At 37.1% G+C, this 25835-nt stretch overlaps 1 protein-coding gene across 2 annotated transcripts in view; it reads right to left on the bottom strand.

Moving 5' to 3' along the window:
* COG6 (component of oligomeric golgi complex 6) overlaps positions 1-25835 on the bottom strand; it is a 59525-nt gene that overhangs the window by 11868 nt on the left and 21822 nt on the right. For both annotated transcript variants that reach the window (XM_055702219.1, XM_014286090.3), the window contains exons 8-15: positions 25672-25765; positions 21901-22029; positions 21697-21788; positions 17354-17418; positions 13221-13312; positions 11439-11556; positions 1245-1376; positions 539-706 (exon numbers count right to left, since the gene is read on the bottom strand). In XM_055702219.1, the coding sequence (XP_055558194.1) occupies positions 539-706; positions 1245-1376; positions 11439-11556; positions 13221-13312; positions 17354-17418; positions 21697-21788; positions 21901-22029; positions 25672-25765 (890 nt within the window). The remainder of the gene's footprint in view (positions 1-538; positions 707-1244; positions 1377-11438; positions 11557-13220; positions 13313-17353; positions 17419-21696; positions 21789-21900; positions 22030-25671; positions 25766-25835) is intronic.

Genomic DNA, 25835 nt, shown 5'->3' with positions numbered 1-25835 from the left:
CTTGCATTTCCGTTTCAAACTGGTACCACATATGAATGGCTATCCTGGCACATAAGGTAAAACCAATCAAATGATAACAGAAAGGCAGAAAGAAGGACGGAACTAGTAACTTCAGCTGTATCATATTCTAGTGTTAACTAGATAATTATCTAGTGTTAACTATAGGATAGACCACAGACAGCTATTTGACTGAGCTGTCAGCTTATTTGCTTCTTCTCAAAACAATTTGCAGATAAATATTAGAATTATTAGGATAATGAAAATGTTTACTGATATGGGTTTGTCTGCAGCTAAACCAAACCAAACCAAATCTTCTAATCATTTTTTTGCTTGTTTAAAATGAAAGATGCTGGGTACAATAAGCTCTGATACCTGCTATTTGCTTATGGTCTCTGATAAGAAGCCCTCTTAGCCCCTTTCCCTGGTTTAGAATTGACCCAAAGCCAACATTATCCAAGATAAATATGTTCACATCACAACTTACAGTCTGGAAAAATCAGTAATAAGTTTGTTTTCTTTTGGGGCTGTGAAAGCTTACCTGAAACTGTAACATTTCTAGACGTTTGTCAGTGAATTCAAAGAGAGCCAAAGTAGTCCTCATCATATAAAGTGAATTTACCATGAAGGTTGCCATATCAGCTGTGCCCAAATTACTGGCAGACATAGTACACATCTGTAACAATGGGTCTAGCACACAAGACAGAACCTAAAATAGCAAATACACAGAAAAGAGGGAGGGGAGGGAGGAAATCATGTCACACAAGGCATCTAAGCTCATTGTTTCTCTTATCATGTACTTTATTCCCCAAAGCAGAATAAAGAGAACTGAGAGTTTCCAGCTGTGAAAGCAGTTTCCTACTGCATTTGTCAGCAGGTGATCAGCTACCATAGTGATGGGAAAAGTATAAAAACCTGAGAACAGATTCCAACCTAGCAGAAGGAAGAGTAACCCAGATTAGATAATTGGTAATTGTGCAATCTTGAGGGTGTATTTACTTAATGGAGTAGTAATTGGATAACAGAATTTAGACACTGCGTTAAGAGTAGCAGTCCATACTGCACTGTAATTATCCACTTTGTTAGTCACCCTCTTATTCACATTACAAACTTGGGTTTGGTAGAAAGCTCCAAAATGGGACCAGACAAAAAGATTAATGTTTCATCCATCTTTTGTGTACCAAGACTAATTTACACAGAATTTTTTTTCCCCTGCTCCTCTTCAGAGCTGTCAAACATTCTCATACCTGCACAAAGTCAGCTTGACGGGCATCCAGTGGAACAACAGACGAGTCGTGAGATGCCAGAACCTCCCGTAGCAAGTTCAGTGTCTGATTTAGTGCAGAGCTTGGGCCAAGATCAGGAGGTGGGAGTTCAACCTGAAGAACAAAATCATCTGTTTGTGTGGGTTTTTTTTAATTTCGTTTACAGCAAACACCATCCAATCTGTTACCACAAATGCAACCAGCTAGTAATAAAATTACTTGTAACCATGCAGAGTAGAACTTTAGTTTGACACTGGACAAATCTAGCATGTTTCAGACAGTCATTGCCTGCAAATTTCAGCATAACCATCCCACTCAGTGACAAACAAGCAAAACTGAGTTTCTCCTTTCATTCAGACTAAGCCTATTTTATGATCTAGAGAAACCCAAACACTACCATTTTTGGTAGTAAAAAAAACCCACAACCAAAACAAAACCAAACCCCAACATTTGGTAGATTTGGTGCCAAAGAATAGCCACATTGTTGACACCAGTGTTTGCTTTGAGCAAGACCTCCTATGAACACTCCAGAATCTAGAGCAGGCAGAGCTCTGGGATAGTAGGGATATTAGGGCCATACCGCAGCAGCTACTGAAAGGCTGCACAGCCCCTATCATGCTGAGTATGAGAGCTGTCTTAATCACTAGCAAGTTTGTACCTTAAGTTACCACTACACAAGTGAACAGTGCGCAAGCCTACTCAAGCACACCTACATGAATTGCCACGATACCGAAAGAAACGCAATACAGCCCTACCTCAAAGATCAGAAGTAGTAGTCGCAGATGTTTGAAACACAGAAAGAAGAAAATTTTTTAAATCATGAGGAAAAAACACACTGAGTCAAATTACGAAAAGTTGGAGCACCTGAAATGGATGGAAATTCTATGCTATTTTTCACACAGGCTCACATACTTTAGCCCTTCTTTGTAACAGGCAAATACTCATTAAGTGCTTCATAAAATGTTTATATAATATAAAACCTAGCACACCTCTTCTTCCTAAACCATGTTCCTCAGACTCCATTTCAAATGTAGTTGCATCTTCTTGTGTTCAGTGGTGCCTCAAACGAGTTTCCTACTGCCTCCAGACCCTTACTACAACCCAGGCTGCTGACCTCGTTTCCTTCTGCCAACAATCCTCTTCCCACCTTCCTGTCTCTGGTCTATCTAAGGGCAAACACAGACCTGGCTGGATCATGTAGGAGTAAGGAGAACCCCAGTAACAGAATAAGCTAACGCTTCCAGACACAGTCTCCTTCCAGAAGGATGGAGGGAGAACTGCCAGGACTGGCCTGTGTGTCTCACTCGGAGTGTCTGGGCACAGCAGAGCAAGGCAGCATGCACTTCTGCAACACTCTTTAAGACTCCAGTTCAACAAGGAAAGAAGGCAGCTTTGGATGGACCCACAATGCACAGGCAACTTAGAATCACAGAATTGTTTAGGTTGGAAAAGACGTTTAAGATCAGAGTCCAACCACTAACCCAGCACTGCCAAGTCCGTCACTAAACCATGTCCCTAAGCACCACATCTATGTGCGTTTTTTTAAACGCCTCCAGGGATGGTTATTCCACCACCTCCCTGGGCAGCCTGTTCCAATGCTTGACCACCCTCTCAGTGAAGAAATTTTTCCTAATATCCAATGTAAACCTCTGCTGCCATAACTTGAGGTAACATGTTTCACTGCTTCCCAAATGAAAAGTACTGATTACTACCATAATAACGTGGATGTGTGAGCTTCAAGGAAGGAAATAAAAAAAATATCAAAGGGGCAGAGGCTGATGGCCAAAGAAACCAAGTAGGAGAACATAAGAGGCATTTTCAGAATGGACTGCTGCAGAGCCTTCTGGAAATAATCTGTACCTAAGGAACACACCACCACAGAAAGAAGAAACAACTCTCTCTTTTAAAGCCAGGCCTAGCTTTCACTCTTTGTGTGTTTTAAAACATTTGAGGTACGGTACATGTCCCCACACTGCTACCAAGACAGATCAAATAGAAACTTTTTTTCATCCTTCTGAATTCAGTGTTCCTCTATTCTCACTTTCAAAGAGACAGTACACTAAATTCAAGGAACTAATGAAAAACTAAATCTAATAGGTTCAGAGAACACTTGTTGTTCAACATATGCAGTCTTGAAAGCATAAAAAAAATATTCTAGCAATGAAGTAACAGTAATTCAAAACGAAGCACTTATTCAGTGCTGATTAGCAGTAAAGTTTACTGCAATTTACAGCACTGAGTGACTTTCTTCTTGTTTCTTCCTGTTATTATTGGGGGTATTGATTGTGCCCTGAACACACTGTTCCCAGACCTGAACTGGACCATGTTCAGGGGTATTTTGGCATTAATTTGAGACTAGAGTTTGATGGAGTTTTCACTTCCAACACACACATAGATCATGGCACTAATTTCAGGCTTCTTTGCACAGAATTTTTGTTTCCTGAAGTAGCTGATGCTCACAAGCTTCTAAATTAGCTTCGTCTTTCATTTAATCTGTTCTTTTAAAGTCAACTGTCTTCTAGATGGGAGCAAGGAACAAGGAAAAAAGGTTTAGATCATTAGATTCTATTGAGGTTAGTTTAATTCCTGACTACTGCAACACAGGCAGAATTATCAGGTGGAAGGAAAATTAAAGCAGCGCTACATTAATTTTGAAAATTCTCATTTTTCACACACAAAGATAGATTGGGTTTTTTTCAGAATTGAAAAGGAAAAGTTTAAAACAGACATATCATAGAGGAACGTTACCAACTTCAATTTGTGAAAGCTAAATTGCTGTTCTTAAAAAAAAAAAAAAAAATAGACCTGAATTGTTTTACATGCACCAAGAGATTATTATAATTGATCCTATTTCCAGAAAATAGATTTGAAATGCATGCTGAATTCTACTTTTGAAGTACATGCTTTAGTTGCAAGCCAGACAGCAGCTAACTAAAAAATTATCAGACAAGTTCTGCAACATAGTTCAATAGCATTAAAACATACTATAACACAGTATTGAGTGTCTAATCAGTTATAACCAGCAGTTCAGTCATGCAGAAATAAGGCCAACCAGCTGTTCAGACTTTCAAAGAAAACAAGGAGAAATTCCCAATTTTTAAAATCCGATATACAAAACTGAAACAAATTCTCCTAAAATTACAATGCATACTAGGAGCTGTACATAAGGTTTAGTATAAAAGGTTGTATCTTCATTTGAAGTTCTGCATATCCATCAGCGGGGAACAGTTAACTAAGCCAGTCACCTTCCTCCAAATATACAATACAGAGCAGGCTTCTCTGTCTATAAGAGCAAGTAGCTCAAGAGATTTCTTGAAGGATTTAACAAACAGCAAAGGAAAATATACGAAAAAGAAAAGGCAGTATCACTAACCAAGAAAAGAGAGCATATATATTAATTGTTTCCCTTTCCCACTTACAAAGAAGGTTAAATGGGAAAAAAAAGTGCAATTCTTGTTCCTATAAAATACAGTTAATTCTATTAACGACTGGAGCAGATATTAAGGAGAGCAGCTTTGTTAGAAGTTCATACATGCACGAGCAAATACTGAAAATACTGTACAGGCAAGCAATCAAAACTATTTATATACTTTCCTACTTGAACATCAGAAAGTTAACAGTACAGAAAGACATGGGCATACTAAAGCGAGTCAAGCAAAGGGCCACAAAGTTCATTAAAGGACTGGAGTATCTCCTACAGAGGGAAAGGCTGTGTTCAGCCTGCAGAAAAGAAGGCTTGGAAGGATGTTATCAATGTGTATAAATAGCTTATGGGAGGGATAAAGAAGTGGGTGATGCTCTTCTCAGTGGTGTCCAGTGATAAAGCAATAGGCAAAGACTGAGAGACAGGAAAAGAGTTTTTAACTGTGAGGTTGGTCAGACACTGGAGACAGCTGCACAGTGAGGTTGTGGAGCCTCCATCCTTAGACACAGTAAACACTCAACTCGAACCAGTCCTGGGCAACCTGCTCTAGCTGGCACTCTTTGCGCAAGATGGTTGGACTAGATGATCTCTAGAGGTTCCTGCTGAACTCATCCATTCTGCAATGCTGTGATACTAGTATTAAATAAAAAAAGATGGCAATTTAAAACACAGAACTCCTCAGAGAAAGCACTGCTTAGAGTAACAAACAAAAGGTCGGCGGCTTTTTTATGGGCCTAATCAGCTTTTCATACAGTCTTTTAAAAACCTCACTGGCAGCAGAGGGTAGAGACAAAGCACTACAGATGTGGAACCTTGTACAAAGTTAACCAGATGTTTCATCCTGTCAGTTACAACAGATTTGCATCAACTAAAGAAGTTCAATCTACAAGCTGAAACAATATTCACTACAGTTAAGCAGCAGCAGCCTAAGAAACTTGAGTGCACGTCTACCAGAGAAGCTTCAGAGCAGCTGTCCTAAGCTTTTCTGAGCCCTACTAGGATCCTACAGAGATCACCAAAGTAGAAGGCCTAATAGCATGCTTCTCAGCTATCAAGTTGGTCTAGGCAGAAAAGACAACAGAAAAATTCTTGCTAGCTTTGCTTTGTTCACGTGGATCCACTGAAAACCACAACAGCACTCGGATCACAACTACCAGCCAGACTCATTTAATCTGCCCCTTATTTGGCTTCCCAAAAATCTAATGGGTTTCACTCTGACAGGGATCAAATTATGAAAGAAAATTTCACAGTTATTTGCATGGAATGTTTCAATACCTCTCCCACTAGCAAACTTCACAGATAATGCAATCACAGCATTTAATTTCCATACATCTACTCTAAAAAGAACAGCATTAAGGAATAACAATCCCAAAACTTGATTTGGGGTACACTACTAATAGTCTTTTAACAGCTCAGACAGCAGATGACATGTTAGTTTGGCATAATCTCTCTTTACTACTCTTATTATAACTCTCATTCCATTTAATTAAATGTTTGCAATTATTCTTTCCTTAAATAATTGTTATGGATTACTACTGAGGCCAAATGGACAAATGTACAAGTAAGGACAAATGTGCTTGAAAATTCCAAGTCTCCTAATGTATTAGCTGGACCAATAAAACATGCTGGCATAGGTTAGTCTAACAGGCTTGTTAAAATGTCTCACCAGTGGACTCACGATTTTAAATGACAATTCTCCTTCAGAGAAATTCAGAGCTGAAAGAGCAGTCCATTCCACTCCAGTGCATTAGGCACTTTGAACTTTGCTTCCAGTTTCACTGGAACAGTTTCTGTTGTTCTGATAATTATTTTCATTTAGCATTTTCTCCTGGATTTATCATCATCTGTAAAACGGTAATCTGTACCAGGATGTTCTAAATTAGATCCAGACAGTGAATAACACAAGCAGAATCCCAAACGCCTAAACATTTGATTTATTATTGCAGGGTCAAAGGAAACATATGAAAGGATATGTAAGGATTGAATTTACAATTCTAATCTGCTCTATTCACATAGCTGGTACACCCATGGCTGGGTTCAAGAAAGCTAAAAAGAAACAAGTACAAACACACTTTTCCAGCACAGGGACACTAACACTAGCCAGAAAATGTTCCGGCCGAACAAAGAAGAACCGAACCAACCAATTGCTACCAGTGCTAGAAAGCACTAGCAAGACTGCCCAACTGCCTCTGAAGGGTAAGAGCAAACAGCACAAAGGAGAGATAGTGGCACTGAACCTTCAGTGACACAGAAGGGTGGTGATGCACAGTTTCTACATAATGTTAGCATCGAGCTCTAGAATGACCTGAGAATCTCAAAGCTGTGAATAGCACTTTAAATCCTGGAAACAAAATGCCTTTGCAATGATTCTGTTACCAAGCTTCACAACAGGTTTCAAGGAGCATGGAGCCAAAGAGACTTCCTTGTGCACTGCCTTCCTTTGATACCAACGGCCTTACATTCAGGCAGTGTGCAGAGTATTTCTGTTACATTGATTTCAGATCATAAAGAGCTACCTAAGAAGTCTGAACGAGAACACCATAAAGAAGACTGAAGAGCTGACTGCCTTCTTTTCAGATTACGACCAGGATGCTTGAGATTTTGATGTAATGAAAAAAACGTTCACAGGGAAGTGCTTCTGAGCAAACCAGTAAGTACTGTGAAATAACTAGGGATTTCCCTGTACCATTTACACTGATGGTTTGACAACCAAGAGGAAGAATCCTGATCTAAGACTACCTTTAAGCTTCCATACAGCTCTGTGCTTGTGACACTCCTTATGTAATACGGGACTCTTCTCAAAAACTGATGTGATGGGGAAGCTATTTTCTTGTCCTAGAAAGAACAGCCTGAAGTCTCAGTTTCCCACTGTGCTTCAGAAATTAAATCCCAGGCAGTGTGAAGGCAATGCTCAATTCTGCATAATCAATAACCTAGGGAATTAAATTGTCAGTGGTGATGAGGACATCAGAGTCAAATTACCATCCTGCCAATTGTCTACATCCAAAGGAAAGGATCTCGAGGAGTTAGCATATTTAACAAAACTTGCTTTGTCTAAAAAAAAGTTCTCAACTAGCTATAATTAAGAGAAAAGGCTTGCTTAAACACAATTCTGGTCTACCAACTACTAGGTAAGACTGCAGATATTAAGAAAACATACCACAGCAAGACACAGTAACACACCACTGTTTCTAGGCAGTAGTCCCCACACTACAGCACAAGAAAATTTGCACAGGGCTAAAGAAACCCATGTAAAGTTACAAATTCACCAGTAATTATGACTAAATCTTCTGGAATTTTGTAGCTACAGACAGCAGTTAAGAAAGCATTTACATTCTCTTTAAATTAAATAAAAATTGTCAAACTGATTTCCATTCAGAACTTCTTGCTTACGATTTTTGTATTATCAGCAACAACTGATGATACTGAGTGTATCTCAGTGTAACTCACACAGGCGATATTTACTACTTTCCAGTGTTCTACACAAGAGAGGCACTTAAGCTTACAGAAAGATAAGTATTTTTTATTTAAGAACACCTTATTTGTATTTTAATCTATTTCCAAAGTTACTTAAATTGCCTTAAGAATCACACTTTAATCAAAGTAATGGGCAGCTGATATTCTTTGAAACAGGTTTATCAATGCCTTAAAATGCAAAATATAAGTGGAGATAAGGAACCATGATTTCCAGACTGTCCAAGTGAAAAGTAATTTACTAATTTTACATGTGAGTATTCTCTCTGCACATACAGGAGCAGCAATGAAGCTGCAATCGCATATGTAAGCACAAAGGGTCTGCTTTCCAGTGCTTTAATCTTCTCTGGAAATTAAAAAAAAATCTGGAAGCAGTTGCAGCCATACACAGCAAAAAGCTGGTAAAAAGGTTGGGATGTGAAGAGAATCTTGTTAATACATACACACAATTTTGGTCTGAACATATGTTAATAGAAATTATGGCAAAGAACAAACTTGAGAATCCTCAAAATGTAAAAGCATTGTGACATTCAGTACTAAAATAACGAAGACATATGAAAAGGCATAAAAGCTGGTTATCTGTATATTAACACACAGTAAACTAGGTAAGAAGATAATTAAATTTATGCTAAAATAGGGTCTTTATATCATGGAAAGTAATGTTTCTCCAAACGTAATTCAGCCTATTAATTTTCTATTTTTTGTGAAGTAAAACTAATTTCAGTCATGAGGAGGTAAGATAGCATTCTATCAATTCAGTAGTCCACTCATAAAGGGTAATAATATAAGGTGCTTCAAAGGACTGTCCAAAACTCTCAGTTACAAGAACTACACTCAGTACAGTAAGACTCTTTCTCAACTGCATGTTGTTGACTCCTGAAGCACAGAGATTAATAAATAATTATGGAGGCCTTTGTTACTCGTGTATCTAATCCTCTTCTGAGTCTCTTTAAGCTTTTGACCTCAATTATATCCTGAGGAAAGATCTTCATAGGGCACATACACAATGTAAAATTGTCAGTACTTCAGATCTAATTTATAAAGTATGTTTATGAGAAAGAGCAATATTACACTCTTTTTGCATTAAATGGTAGGCTTGGTATGCCGTTCATTATTTGTAATAAACCACCACTGAAGGTGGCACTGCAATCACCACCTTTGTTTAACGTCAGTAAAATCAAATTTGACTCCTTCATAAAACAATGGCAGCATCTACAGCCAGTTACATCCAGGCTGGGGGCTGAGGGAAAGGGAACTAAGAGGGCAATGAGGATTACACAACCTTCCCAGAGTGACAATATGAAGAACACACACCATGAACTGGGAGATTGTAATTCCTTTGTCACTGCTCCTTCTCCTTCTAAGTGTTGTGCATCTCCAAACAGAAAATCAGAGTATCACCCCAAACAAAACTACAAAATTTTTGAGTTACACGAGTAGAAAACTTGTGCTGGATCCTGCTTGAGTACAGATGTAAGACCCAGCACGATAAATATGAAGAGCTAAATACAACAGAAATTAATGAAGAGCTGGCTTACAGTTTCAAGCCAAGAAAACCTCTTTCTTTAAGCACTACTCTGTTTGCATATACTTTGTAAGTAAAGTGCAGTCACATACCTTCACTAAGGTCCATCACCAATTTCTCTTCATAAAAGGAAGAGGTACACAGACATTTTATTCTAGCTTATGTATTACGAAACAAAATGTTCTGAGGAATTCATATACAGCTAACGTATGCCCATAGCAAGAGATAAGCTTTATTTTTTTATTTTATTTTTTGCTAAATTCATATTGTCTTTGTCCATTGTACCATTTCATGAACTCAAGCTGTAACTGATCCTTGAAGAAGCATTAGTAGCAGAGGAACTACTATTCCAATGACACCACATTCAAGTAGACAAACTCCACGACAACAATGTACTAAGTGGACTTGGCAGTATGGACTGTGGTTGGTAGCAACTAAGGAGTAACCTGATGAATGAATGAATGAATGAAGTCACTGAAAGGAGTCACTGGGATATACAGAAGGGAAGAAGAGGAGAAAAACTGCTCCTTTGAGAAAGTCATTCCTCAGCCCTTGCAGAAATACAGGAAATTGGGACCAGATGCAAGCCGTGCAAAATAAGAAAACTACTTTGAGACCACAGAGCAACACCAACCAAACTCAGAAAATCCCACCGAATGGTCAGCAAAGTCTTTGCACAAGAAAGTATCGGTAAATCTATGTATTTTTTTAAATTATTTTTCTTGTAGGTTAACTATAAATAATTTAAAATATATTTACAAAACCTCATTGCTTGTTTTCCACTTTCAAACTTTTTTTTTTAACTGAAAAAAAACCAGTAATGTGAGAGCTTTGTTGAACTCTGGGGTTGTGCAGTAACTGGGAATAAAGAAAGGCATCTCTTCTCGGCTTTAGGGTCTAGTCAACTCAGCAAATCTCAGACAAGGATGCTGGATGAAGATCAGATGTGTAGGGATGTGTAGCCTAATGATTTTCTTTGACTTGGATTTTAGGAAGGTGATATTTAAAGGGCAGATCTACCAAAAGCAACATGATACAAATAAAGCATGGAGAAATCAGAATGTACTTGCTACTGAACAATGGGAAGTTCATTGAAACACAATTCAAAGCAATCAGCAGGAGAGGAAAACTGATACTGTGTTAGGTACAGTTGTTTGGTATAACAAATGTATGTACTGCTTTTAACAGCAGCAATCTTCATGTGGCATATAGTATAAATAGTATAAAAAATAGTATATAGTATTTTTTATATATAGTATAAAAATACAATAGTATAAAAAATATTTTTATAAAAGACAGAAAAGCCCAAGTTTTGTTTTTGCTTAGGTTACCATCTTGGAATATATTTCATAATTTCCAAGAAAGGAATTTTGCACATGAGTAATTACCTGTTGATCTCATGATGCATTAACAGAAATTATCTAGTTCAATAAGCTGACTTTGCTCAATTGCACTTAGGGAAATTTCCTAATTTTGTTGCTTCTCATAGATTTTAAATATGTGTGAACTGCCCTGTAAACAAATACTGCTAGGAACAGTATTTTAGCCATATTTCCAGAAAAATAAAACTATTAAAAGCATTAAAATCTAAACAGGAAGTTTTTAAGTGGTTCCGTATCAAAAATATAGCAACTAGAAAACTTAATTTTTAGGAAAACCTGACATATAAAACAGTTATTCATCATATAATCTTACTCAACAAAAGGGAAATGAAAGTGTGTTTGGAAACATGAAAGCTGATTTTGAAACAAACCTTATCCATTAGTTTACTTGCATGAAGACTCAGGCTATTAAAGAATATCTTCTTGCTCAACAAATGCATTTCTTCAATTGTTGTCAACAGTGTGGCTGCACTGTTTCCCACAATACCACTGAAATCAAAATTAAGATTAATGAAATAATCTGAAGGGGAGGCAGGGCATGACAGGGTCAGATACTTTAGACTATTTCAAATACAATTATTTTCAAAGTTGAAAATTTACAACAAATAATTGCATGGAACAGTTCTCCATATTGGCTAAGAGATTCACTCATAAGTGACAGTGAGAACAAGCATTAGCAGCTATTAAGTACAGGCTTATCTAAAGCTTTACACAAACTTTTTAGTATAATTCTAAAATTTATTGGATTTTTGTTTGTTATTCTGTAAACCTACTTGTTACAGAAAACAGATTACATAAACAAAAAGGGTTGCTAACTATTCCATCATACTGTCCTTTAGGGATAGCATCATCTCTCTTCTTTCTTCATTGCGAAGTTAGACATCTCCAAAAATGTAAGAATTCATGCCTTGCCATTTCAAGTGTCAAGCTATTACACTTAGCATGAACACAGCGTAAGCCTTAAATGATGCTACACGACAATGTTCTTCTCACAGTTACACCTTCTGTCTAAACTAAAAGTGCTTTTAAGCCCCAAAAATGGCAGTGAAAATTCCCTGCATCATAATAAGACTAATTCAAACTTGTAGCCTGATTTTCAGATTAAATCTTGTTGCATTTAATAGATCATTTCTCAGACTGCACTTTCTCTTCATTAGTCAAAGTTTCACTTCCCTTACAGGGGAAATTATTCAGCTAGCAGAAGTTACTTCAGTGGTCATTAAACAATGTATCATAAACAAGACAGAAAGCAAAACATAAGACTGTCAAAGACCTTCCATTTTAACATCACATTTTCAATTACACCAAGTTATATAACCACTGAGGAACACTAACTTTGGAGACATAAAAAGGGTGGCAAAAAATCTTTCAGGCTGTGCGGGTTTTTTACAATAAACTTTGGAATAAGTCTTATATGTGTTTTACTGTTGATCTGTAGTGCCATCACAACTGAGGATTTCAAATATAGTGGGAGGTGCCCAAGAACCACTTATTCCAGTCTGCCCAACATCTACATGTCTTTTCAGACAGAAAAGATGCTCAAGGAATAGTATCAGTGATTCAAATTTGCAGCAGTTCAGCCCAGGGCTGTTTCTAACCAAAATGAACTACTGCAAATGGCACAAAGTATAAAATCAAGCAGTTCTGGTTTTTCTCCAGTTTCTATGTTCCTGGTGGCATCTGGAAGATGGGAAGATAATCGGTGCACCCTCAACAGCTAGATATGGAACAAGAAATGCATTCTCCCAGTAGAAAAATGTGAGTGCATATTTAGAAAAAATAGTATTAAAACACAGTTATTTAAGGAAGAAAAGAAAAACTGAAGTTCTAGAGGTAATTAATTCTAACTTTTTCTCAAAGGGGACTTGACTGTCATCTTGAATGTTTTGTGTACATTTTTTTGTATACTATTATCTACACAGAACAACAAAGAAAGTTCCTGTGGCAAACTGATGCTATATTCCAAAGCAGATTTGATATGAATTGAGGAATGACAACACATAAATGTCATCTACTTGGCGTCATGCACATTCCTCCATGATTTCGTACTACAGAACCAAAACCAAGCCACAAAAATACTCTTTTTACTGTATTAATCTTTATATATACAATTTAAAAAAGACATATTTAATATACTTCGTAATTTTGCATACCTGATTGTATGGTGGTAGAACTTGAGAAGATTAGAAATCTTGTACAGCAAAACTGCTCCTGGCTCAGCAACAATCACCTGCTCAATTCTAACCTGCAGAATAAAGAAATACAAGCATCCTTCAGGTCATACATTTTAAAAGCCAACTTCTATGATTTTATATGCAATAAATATCTGATTTTGGAAAAATAAATTTAACCAGAAATAAATGTAAAAAGAGAATGTCCAGTTAACTACAACATTCTGCTAGAACCAGAGCTTCTTGGTTGCCAAGCCTCTGGGTAGAAAACAAGCGGGTATATGTATTCTAGCTAAAAAAAAAATAATTTAAAAATTATAAAAATCATGTTTCCATATAGATTTTTGTTGCAATTGGTTAGTGAAAATTTCAAAATGATGAGATCATTTCATGGATTAATACCAGTACATACTGGAATTCTCCTCAGCACTGAATAGCAAGAACAGCTGCAAAGCTGCAAAATCCCTATGCCTCAACAGTTGATCATTAGCATCATGCAGCAATTCAGAACATCCAAAGTATTAGATATTTTACCTAAAAGACAAAGTCTTACCTGGATTAACTTCTTCTTCACTTCAAGAAGAGATTATATACCTCCTACTCATATTTAATTAGATATATTTCTGACTAATGATCAGTTACGTTGACTGTTTATCTCAACCAGGAGATATGGCTACACAGGCCAGAACAGTGCTGGCTTGTCTTTATAGTTGGACAGTTGATGTCTTGTCTCCATGGTGAACACAGTCTCAATCCATTCATAAAACGCTGCCCCAGGGTCAATCTTTGGGCACTTATGAAGCAGTGACTGACAGTGCTTATCACTGCACTGTTCTCCCACATGCCTGCGCATGAAAGGGCTACACACAGAGCAACAGTCGCTCTCCCAAGTTATTTGTCTGCTGTTCAATGGAACATGATGTGCAGCAGTGTCCTCTTGTCAGAGCCAGCTGCAGGGAGAATTTACCAAGATTACGCTTCCTCAATCCTCTCTGCCTTTGCATCTAAGTCAGAGCCCAAAAACCAAGAATAACTTTTGACTCTTATTCACAATGTTCAATGTGCAAGGTTAATTTCAACATTCAGGTGAACTCTGCTCTACAATGCATACGTATATACAAAGCTTTATATAATTACCTGTCTCCAATATTAAATAAAAGATCATTTAGTCATGGATACAGAGTATAGTCTAGGTGTACAGCAAAACAGAATATGGCAGGCTGGGGAAAAATAAAAAGACCAAAATATTGCTAAAAAAAATAATAAAATAGCAATGACTGAAGAAAAAAAACTGTGAAAGACAGAATAGGCAGAAGTAGAGAGAAATAAAAAAAGACCAAAAGATGCCAGGGTTAGGAAACAACAATTAAAATTAAAAACACAAAGCAGGAAAAGAAGCATTGCTGCTTCCCATACTGAAGTCTTCACTGTACAGGAGAAGCAAAATTTGCAAGTAACTCAATCTAACCTGCTCAGGGAAGTCCTGGACTTACAGCTCACACCATTTCTTAATCCTACATGTCCTGTCGTCTATATAAGGCATCAAAAACATACGGTTAATTTTGACCTCATCTTAAGTACTATAGAAAAGATAAGGACCTTAATCTAAATATTTTTTAGGGTCCTCCTACTTCCACCTGAAATGAGAGGCCTGTGGTGAGATCTACCGCAGTGAGTACTCAAGTTTCACTTGGATGCCTAAAACTCAAACCAACTATCAGTAAGAAATGTAGACGATTTATACTGCATGTAAGCATAATCCTTCCTCAGAGGTAAGGAAACTGTTATCATATTGTTCATTCACGTAGAACAGCATAAACCAGTAAGAAAATTCTACATGATTCTGTAAGTATGTAAAAGTGCTCGTGGAAATTCTGTGATTAGGCTTTTATCAAGGCTATTTCAAACTTCAGGATCAACTTAACTCCAAGTGACAGGTTTTCAAACATCACCAGAAATCCACTACAAAAGCAGTATACTGTAGTGCCACAAACTACAACAAAGAGTGTCTTCCCCAAAATTAATGCAGTTATTTTTCTTATTGTGGGTGATCATCAGAAAGAACAATATGTTGTAGAAAAAAATAGTCCTCCAAACGGAGTCTGCTTTTGTTGTTCCTCTCAACACGATGGCTTGCAATTATCTAACTGCACTGTATGAAAGCTTTTCTGCTTGGGGGTTTTGGGGGGGGGGGTTTCTGCCTATTTTTTTTTGCTATGGAAGATTTCCCCAGGGAAAACAATAAACAAACAAACAAAATACTGCATATTTTACATTGGGAAGTCTAGTCTGGCAGTGAATTACCGTAAGTTGCATTCTGTTAAAATACAGAATACAATGGAAAGTCTTTTATTGTTCTTTTAGGTTTTTTCATTTTTATTAGCACAGTAACTAACTACCGACAATACTTCTGGAGCTGTATCTACAGATAGCAGAAGCACACAAGTGTAAAGAGTCTGGCAATCAAAATGGAAGGTATTCTGTACCAAACTGTACAAGTACTCAAATCAAGACCAAAACACTGATTAACACAAAGGTTTGATTCTATCCCAAATTACTTTGCTGGAATGCAGAGAAATACTGAACCCAAACATCAGTATTCAGTATTAACAGAATTAAAGCATGCAAGAACACAGAAAGCTTGGAAAATATCTTAAAAAAACCAAACAAAAACAGCTATGATAATTGTCTAATAAGACAGGTGTTTTTCAACAAGTCAAAAAAACCAAAGACTATGAAGGATGATCATAATTATATGGCAACAGGTACAAACTGAAACACAGGAAGTTCTGACTGACCATCAGGAAAACACTTTTACTGTGAGGGTGACCGAGCACTGGCACAGGTTTCCCAGAGAGGCTGTGGAGTCTCCATCCTTGGAGATACTCAAAAAGCCATCTGGACATTGTCCTGGGCAAGAAGCTCTAGGTGGCCTGGCGTGAGCAGGGAGTTTGGACAAGATGACCTCCAGAGGTCACTGCCAATCTCAACCTTTCTGTGATATTCTAAATGACACTTTCTTGATTTTTACCTCTCTTCAGACCTTCTCCCTCTCTTACCAGGAACTTACATGTAGTATTCAAAATCTACCTGTTAACATTGGAGACTAAACATTTGGTAACTGGACACAGTTGTTATAGTTACAGCATCCTAAGAGAAATTTATTATAATAATATCTAGTACAGTAGATTTAACTTTACAAACACTGATTTATACACTGCATGGTCAGGCAATTATTGGTATCAGCTTCATCACCTTGATTATTTTATTTTGTGCTTAAGTGAAGCACATCCAATAAATAAACACAGCCAACCACTTGATGTATCATTATTAATGACTTCTATCAAACGGGTCCCTAAACTGACTAAGGCTGTAGCTTGAAAAAGGACAACCATGGAGGGATGCAACAGAAATAGAGCAAAGCAGGGTAGCTTAAACATGGTAAGTAGGCAACTATTTTCCACAGTCTCTTTCTATACAAGAGCTGGAGTTATTTAACAAAAGAAAAACAAAAGGAGTTGGCTTTTTACACAGCATACAGTTAAACTGTGCCCTTCCCTCCCGCAGGATATGTTGTGAACATCAACCTTTTATAACAACTTGACGTATTCAGGCAAGAAAAATCTACTGAAGTCTATTAAATACAAAGACAGTAGCTATGGCTCAGTAAGTCCTCAGTATGCCCATAAACAGGCAAGGAAACTTCTACAGAAGTAACATGGCACAACTGCATAACCTGTACTGTTGCCTAAGCATATGTTAATGGTCAATATGAAAAACAGGGCAGTAAATTTAATTGATTTTTCATTTGACCCACCACTGCCATACCTTTATACTTATCCCACAGCTCAATTTTTGTACATAAGCGCTCCTGAACGTAGGAAAAGTAAACCAAAATGAAGATACAGATTTAGTATCCTAGTATCTCTCACTGTATGACTATTTAAGCCAGGTATCTGTGAACTATGGAATCCTTAATTTTGAAGGGGTTTATGACAGCTCATAGTTGAATGAATCTAACTCTTAACCAAGGGCAATGAAAATACATTGTAGAGATGGGGACATGACAGAACAATTTTTACACTTAGAATGCTAAGGAAAACAAAATACTTCACCTTCAGAGGCCTGCAGACACCTTCTGTGATGTGCCCAACTACTTCTTGAATATTTTCTTCCACACCTACAGTTAATGCAAACACATGCTAAGATTATGCAAATGTAATTCTCTTTTCTTCAAGACTATAAAACAAACAAATGTAGAAGCTACTCCTCCATAAAAAGCATTATGAACTGCGTGTTCTTTTCTCCACAAGACTAGTTTACACCTCCACTGAACTTCAAATCTAGCCATTAAAAAATAGCTGCATGACAAAACAGGAGTCCGGGAGAGTCATTACCTTATGCTATGCAATTGCTCCTAGTGCAGCATAGTGCCTGGGGATTTGAGGAAGAAGGAGCAATGGGAAGAATAAATGATCTAGCAAGAAGCTGTCACAGTAAGGCTCAATATTAGCACTTCATGAAGTTAAATGGGGGGGGGGGGGGGGGGGGGAGGCCAGTGAGATGCTCAAGGAGCAACAGTACGTACCATTTCAAAAGGACTGAACCATAAATACATGGGTCTGTCAGTGTTTGGTACCGATGTGTTCATGGCATTGTTACGAATTAAATCATGTAAGTACCTCCACGCTGCTGAGCGCTGCAGCATTACCAAATGCTTCCGCCCCAGCAGCAATTGAAACTCATCTTTTACAGAATTATATACAAAAGAGAATATTGCCCTATCTTACCATGGAACACAAATGAATTGTTGCATGGCAACCAGTACTGTCATAAATCAATCAAACTGAAAGCAACAGATCTTCAAGCTCTCACTTCAGTAACAACTCAGAATAGATTTATGGAGAAAGCAATACTTTAATTCTAATTTAAAACTTGTCAACAGGAGTTCATCTTCAGATGGGACCCATGCAATGAACAGTAAACAAACTGACTGTGACATGTGATAGAAATCAGGTGACCTGAAGCTATATTTTGCAGATCTTATTTCAGACTAAAATAGATTACCTCTGAGAGTAAAAATTACAAAAGATCAGAGATCTGTGCCAATGTCTCTTTACACCAAGATACGTGAAAAGGCACATAAGCAGAAACAACTGAATTCAGTGTGGTGGCTGTAAGAATTTCAGCATACTAAATCGGTAAGGTAATAAAACCATCTTTTTATGTTTGAGTATTGATATCAAGGAAGAAAGCAAGATTACAAACCACAAGATGTATCATCGTCTGTTATGTAAAAGCTAGCTCCCAGATACACCCTAACAACTTAGAGATTTTTTAGGAGGAACAGTCACACTTTTACTGTTCATCAATATAACAAGCACCTAGCACATATTTGCAATAGTGTATCTAGATCAGACTGATTTAACAAGTTGCTGGGTATGAAAGTTTAGCTGAAAAAATATACAAGTTCAAATATCAAAGGACATGGAATTACAATCTTGATATATCACATGCTTGTGCCTTCAAATATATTTTCATGTCCAATTAGAATATTTTAGATTCAGCAAACATGAAAAAGAAATGTTCCAGCACAATGGCTTATATAACAGTTGCAAGTATTAGTATGTCACACTGACATAAAAAAAATGTGGAATAAACCTCAGAGACCCAGCATCACTTTTAAAGAACAGTTTATTATTGAAAATGTACTTCTGGCTGCCTGCTACACCACATATCATTTTTCTCTGTGTACCCTTCTCTAAGGGAGAGATCCTTCCTGGAGTTCATTTGGCTTCTGCTTTCCAGCTGGGTTCCTGTAACTCCATGAAAAATAGGTTTCTACTGCATCTCTTAAAAAGAATGCCTGCAATTCTTTCTTTCAAGTGGAAGCCCTCTGTAAGACTGGAAGGCTCCTGTTAGCAGAATACCTACGCTCCAAAGAGGAGAACCAGATGCTTAATGCTTGCCCAGCACAATGCAAAACAGTTAAACTTTTCTGAATGTGTTTGGTGCTTAAAATTTTAATAACATTTTTGGTCAGGTTAATTTTAAACAGTTAAGATTTACAATCTTAAAATTTTAAAATGTTCTAAAAGCTATTCTTACATACTTAATTATGGACTACATAGTTTGTTCTCTTTAAAGTAAAAACCGGGATAGGAACATTTCTCCAAAAACTTAGCATTCACGTGATTTTTCTTCTACTGAGACCAAATTCACCTCTACATCACCTATAGCTATACCTGTGCGGTTTTTTGTGGGTTCTTTTTTTTAAGAAGAGATGGGACTTTTTTGTGTAGCTGTGATTTACCATGTTCTCCAGAATCCTGAAATTACACTGAGCTTATAGGAGAATTTAAACAGAAATCTGAACTCAGAACAGAGACACCTCAATTATAACAAAACCAGTTCCCTCTGCAGAAAGCTACTCAAGTTGAAATTAAAGTTAAACCACTTGACTGACCTAACTTTAGACCCTCACTTAGGTGGTCTTTATCTGTAGTAGTTGCTTGCGCTCCCTCTATAGGGAACAGGAAAAAAATCCAAACAGCTGTGATGAAAGTCTGCAGAAATGCCTACATTAGACCTAACTTCTGTTGGGAAGATCTGCCCTCTGGAGATGCAAATATCTGTCAAATAAACAAGATGACAACTCTAAATTGCTAAGTGAAATTAACTCAATCTCCGCTGTAGCCAGCACAATCAGGCACCTGAAGTGTGTATGATAGCACAGGGAATTTAACTTGAATCTCCCAGTACCACAGACACTGTTCTCACTGATTAGCCACTACCAACTCAGGATCTGTATTTATATAAAGCCTATAATCCCAAGGTACTTCATAAGGTTCAACTTCCCATAAACGGTTCTTGTTAAACTGGTGGTATCCCATTAAGTACTGTTTTGTCTTATTGACCTTGGCATATAACCACCCTTATCATCAAAAAATTTTCCCAAAGATGCACCTCCCAGGTACTGTTGTTCCCAATACGAAGCTATGAATCCCTCTTTACATTTCTTGCAAACTGTGATGACAAACCTACTCCTGGAGAGCTTAACAAAACACACGATTTGCTTCAGACAGAAATATTCCATCTCTTGTTGATACTTGTCTCTTGGGAAAAAAGTTTTGGCCTGGGGATTTTTTCTTTAATTTCCCCAAAACATTTATAATTTCCATATTCTCAAGTATTTTACTCTGATCTATAGCTGAAATGCTCTAAATATATTTAATTATGTGGTCATAGTACATCAGCCGGACATCCTGTCAGAAGGCCAAGGGATTTAATAGTTAAATAAAGCACTGCATGAAGAAGTGGGAGAATTTCAGAGCCAAATACAAGTCTGGACAGCAGCAGTAGCCCAGTCGTTATAGTAACGTCCTCCATGAGACCAGCTTTTCCTGAAGAACTCTCCAGTTACAGCAGAACCATCAGTCATCTACAAAGAACTGCCATTCCTTCTTCTATACCATAAAACCATCATGAGGCCTGCTTTCCTGCCTCCCTGAGATACTGTCAGTAAATAATACTAAATTTACTTCTATCGTGTGCTTTAACTGTAGTTACAAACCAGCATTCCTTCAGTTTGATTTACAACAGCTCCTAAACAGCCTCCTTGCTCATAAACTATTAGGAAAGTCAATTAATACTTCCAGCAGTAAGGAAAATGAGAATGCATATTCACTTTAAATCCCAGCACAGGACTCAGGACATACAGTCTGAAGAGCTCACCAGATGAAGATCCAATGTAAGTTCAAGTTTGTTATAACTCAGTAGACATGCTTAATTTATTAAACAAGTCTTTGGCTGAAGCTATGGAGGTCAATCATACTACAGCTTCTACAGGATAAAGGTACTTAAAACGGAGAAAAGGGGCTGAAGAATAAGCTTGAGCATTTGTAGTCCTGTTAATGAAGGACAGCTTTGATATTAAAAAGCTTCACACGTCTATGAGTGGCCTACTTTGACCTCCATAAACTTATGATACATGACCAAAGAAAATTCCATTTTACTTGTACCATAGAAGGAAGAGAATTATAGAAAGGAGGAATTATGTTTTTAAAAATTACTAAACAAGCAAGCAAGGCATAACAGGAATCCTCAAAATATCAATAAGCAACCCTATGATAATGTTTTCAGAAAGGTATGTATTCATATACATTACAGATAATTTTTGAACTGTCAACCACAGTCTAAATATGTCCCTTTGTAATTTCTGTGTAAATCTATTATAAGCACAGTAAAATGAAAAGAGTGCATGTTGAAATACTCTTCTTTGTTAAGGGCTTTCTTTTGGCAAAATGTAACCACCAGGTATTCTGAACTTATTTCTAGGAAAATCTAAGCTCAGACTCTCATAACTGAAGCCCAGCCTAAGAAATAAATCACACTTTCTGACTTATCACAGACTTAGTTCCTATCATTTTCCAATTTGTATTTTAAAATCTAGTAGTACCTTGAACAGTTACAAGCTTTAACATAGCTTCTAAGTGTTCTTTTTCAGAAGCTGTAGCTTGATGCAACCAGGCCAGCATGTCTCCTACATACCTAAATAAAGACAGAAATTTTTCTGTAAATCACTGGTTTATGGTGTCAGGCATTTAAAGTGCCAACAGGCAAAAAAAGGATTACTTGATATACATTCTTGCTTGTACTGTACCTCAGAGGATCATGGGAGTGCATTTCAATAGGGCGGGGAGTACCTCCCAGACCTCCTCGAGTAAGAGCATCTATAAAGCCACGGACTACAGCGCTCCTCCTAGCTGTTCCAAACTCATCCAGCGTGTACCTGTTAATGAAACATGAAAATGGGTAAAACAAACAGTTCACCTCATCGCAGCTTATTAGCTCAACTTTTAGCTCAGTTAACACAACCATTTTTATAGCTCTAGAAATCTTGTGTCAATACTTCTACTATGAAGCATTCAAAACCATCTGATTTTCTTGACTCCTCTAAACAGATACTAAAGATAGCTTTTCCTTGGTCCTCCCATTCCATTTTTCTTACCCCACACAAGTAAGTAAATGAAAAAGCAGCTTTTCTATTTTTGTATATATAAGCCTGTATAGACAGGTTTAGGACTCCTGTTCACATGTGGTCAAGCCGACTGACAGAAGCAGCAACTTACTGCACTGCAACACAAGGCTTTCTCCTCCTTCTAGGTTACCACATTATTAGTAGCAAAGAGTTATTTTCATCTGGTAGTTGTTCAGTGGTTTTAATCAAATGAGTCTTAGATATTTAATGGATGGACAATTACAGCCCAGAGTGCATAATCTCAAATGGCTTGCCGGTAGTAAAGGAGGTACCAAGAACACTCGTGGCTCACTTTTGAAGCAGTTTACCTTCCTGCTGGGGCTAAAGCACGATAGCAGGTGAAAGATGGGAAATGAACACTGCTAACATCCCTGCTACATCTGCTTAAAAACAGGATTTTTGCAAGCCATGCAACACCTCTGTTTTTTGAAAAAATGAATTTAACATTTTGAACAAAACACATAAATTACAAAGGAGAAAAAGAAAATAAGTGACAGTTTATTTTTCTAATACAACTGAAGAAATGCCAAAGAGTAAGAATGGTGTCACTTACCAATGACACCAAGCAGCTGAACAGATATAAAAATATTAATAATAAAACACATTACTCACTGACTGAAGTAAAATGAGTACTGCATTCATGATTAACAGGTGTGAAGAAAAAAAAAACACAAACCAAACTGTTTCAAGTATGTTCCATGTTAAGTTCAATTAGATTTCTATAATGCTATAAGAAGTCCATGGGAACGTTCAGTTTTGCTCTTTTCAATCTACATTACTATTTGAGAGAGGGCAAAAAACCACGCTGAAGAGCCCGAAAGTTTCTGTTTAAATGTTTTTCTTCATACACTGTATTTGTTAACTCAGACAATAATTATCTGCTATACTAAAAAGTCTAATGAAAAACAGTCTTTAATAAATTACTATTTACAAAAAAATTATGCAATTAAAAGTGGAAGAGATCTGTGATCTGCTGACTACCCACAGGCCAGGAGTAGCAGTACTGCAGTGAAAAATCTCCAAGTGTTTGTAGAAACCAGCTAAGCTTTTTTTCTTCCCCTCCAGTTAACAGCTATATAATAGAACATTTAAAATGCAGCAGTAAAACAGACCTTGTGATCTTACTAGTTTTGAAAACAGCATTTAATAATGATGATTTTCTTTTTTAAAAGAAAAATAAAACTACTAATTTTCCTTTTGCTCTCAGTAGAACAGGGTATAACTATTATAAAATCCTGCACCTAAAAAAATTTAGTAATAACTATTATTTACACTAGAAACACAGTGTTTACTACTGTTCTTACATATTATTCATGTTAAGGGAACAAACCAATAGTTGGATTCTTTTCAAGCCAGGTTCAATTTTTTAAAAACACAACAAAGTAATGATCACTGGGGGGACAGGAAGGAGGTGGAGAAAAAGCTCTGAGTGATGATGGAAGAGGAAGACTGCTCTGAGCTATGACTCCATGTATTTTCTACGCAACAGTTTTCAATTCTTCTGTTAGAACCAGGAAGTGAAAACCAAACTGAAATGTTTATTTCAGATCCCTACTGACTGCAGTTCCCAGAAGTCCATCCACAGTGTAATCTTTCTGCCACTTTTAAGTTCACAAGACTTAAGTCAATGTAAGAAAACAAGAATGTGTAGCTTTGTTTCTAAACTGCCCTTCTCCATCTTACTCGCTTTCACCCAACCAAATCATAATTTTTATCAGATGCAAGGGCAGTGATTCAGAGGAAAAGTGTTTCGTTCATACAGCAGTGCTTATATGCATAAACCCAACATTCTCCTCTGACATGTTTTTTACATTTTAAACTCAGCAGTTTGTTACATACTAAAGGTATACAAAAATTTTTGGAAGGGACTAAACTACATCTTAAGATCTAAGGTGGAAAGCATCAGTACTGCAATTTTGACAATACTGTTGTAGCAAGTAGTTAATCACGATAATCTATGATGAGAGACATACAGCTGCATCTTCTACAGCAACGGTTACTTTGCCTTTTTGGCAGAAGGAAAGTTCTACCTATAAAGTTCTCCCTTTGGTAATGCTAGTTCTGCTGACTGTGAGAGAGGTGTCAGAAATAAGATAAAGCCTCTTTTGCAAATCCATTTTAAACTGGCCAGCTGTGGATATACAAAAGATGGGGGGAGGGGGGGGGGGGAAGTCTCTGTGTGTGTGTGTGTGTGTCCATCCCATAAATATTAAGAAAGCAAAACAATGGCTTCATGAAGTTTGAAAGTAACATACTTTAACAAAATATTTATTACAGAAAATATAAACTGTATCTATAAAGAATCCTATAAAATGTTGTGAACATAATTGTTACTGATCCTTTGCAGCTGTCAAAGAAGGCCTGGAGGAGAGGATGCAAGAAAGGATTCTGCAATCCCCAGCTGTGGCCCAACGTACTGCAACACACTACATGCCATAGCTGGAGTGGTCAAGCGACACCACCTCTCCCTCACATTGACTAGCAGAACTCACTGAGCATGTTGAGATGCGCACTCTTCTCTCATACTGACAGAATTTTTGTCCACTTGCACTATGCATTTTCCCTGTGAAGAGCTCCACGGAGATTTACAGCTTCACACATTTGACACCCTTAAAGGTAAGGCTAGCCTTTTGAAGACCGCCTAGTACTCTGCTGTCTTGGGTGCCTGTGGCTAAAAGTAATTTGCAATAGTTGTAAAGTGTGATGAATGCATTTTTAAAAAAAAACTTAAAAAGCAAAGCAGCATAATAAATACCTCTTCATGTATGGTCACCCCAATAAAACCAGTTCTTACAGTGCCACCTCGTGGTTAAGTTGTCTCTACTAAGTACCACTCCGTTTACATTAAGAAGTTGCTTCAGCAAATTCTGAACAAGAACCGAACAGTAGTATATTTTTAATATGTAAATACCCCTACGCTTTAATGGCCCACATTTAGCAGACTGTTTTTAATAGATTACTGTATAACTCATAATGGAAGACATTCTTACTACCAAAAGCACTTCAATAAGACCTAATTAGCCTTTATCAATTTTTCACTTTGGGAATTTTAGACAATCACATACTTTGGACAGCATTTTGTTCTTCAGAAACACCTTACAATGAGAGCAGCAGCAATTGACAATTCATATAGATTAAAATAAGAACAATCTGACATTTTACTTTAATTAAAAACCACTAAGTTGTAAAAAGTCCAATGACATTTACTGTACCATAATTATGTCAAAAAGACTTCTGAAATTTAAAGAAGTTGAAATAGGATTTTTTATTTTTTAAATATCTTACACAGAAATAAATTTCCACCATCCCTAGCACTGTAATTTATGCCCATATTTAAATTTTATAGGCTGGAAATACTTATTTCTGTTAGCAATAATCGTGAAGATTACTTACTTATACAGGACAGGTCTATCTTGTAAGGCTTCCATGGCTTGAGCAAGAACTGGAGAAATGTCACATGACTCTTGTGTCAAAGTCCTGCATTCATCTATAAAATACCAACACAGATAAAAGTGCATTCTTTACAGTGTAATACCTTTTATAACAAGCTTTTTATA

This window comes from Falco cherrug, chromosome 2 (assembly GCF_023634085.1).
Source record: "Falco cherrug isolate bFalChe1 chromosome 2, bFalChe1.pri, whole genome shotgun sequence".
Classification (NCBI taxonomy): Eukaryota; Metazoa; Chordata; class Aves; order Falconiformes; family Falconidae; genus Falco; species Falco cherrug.
Note: the sequence above shows the minus strand (reverse complement) of the source record. Positions and strands in the feature narration are given on the sequence as shown.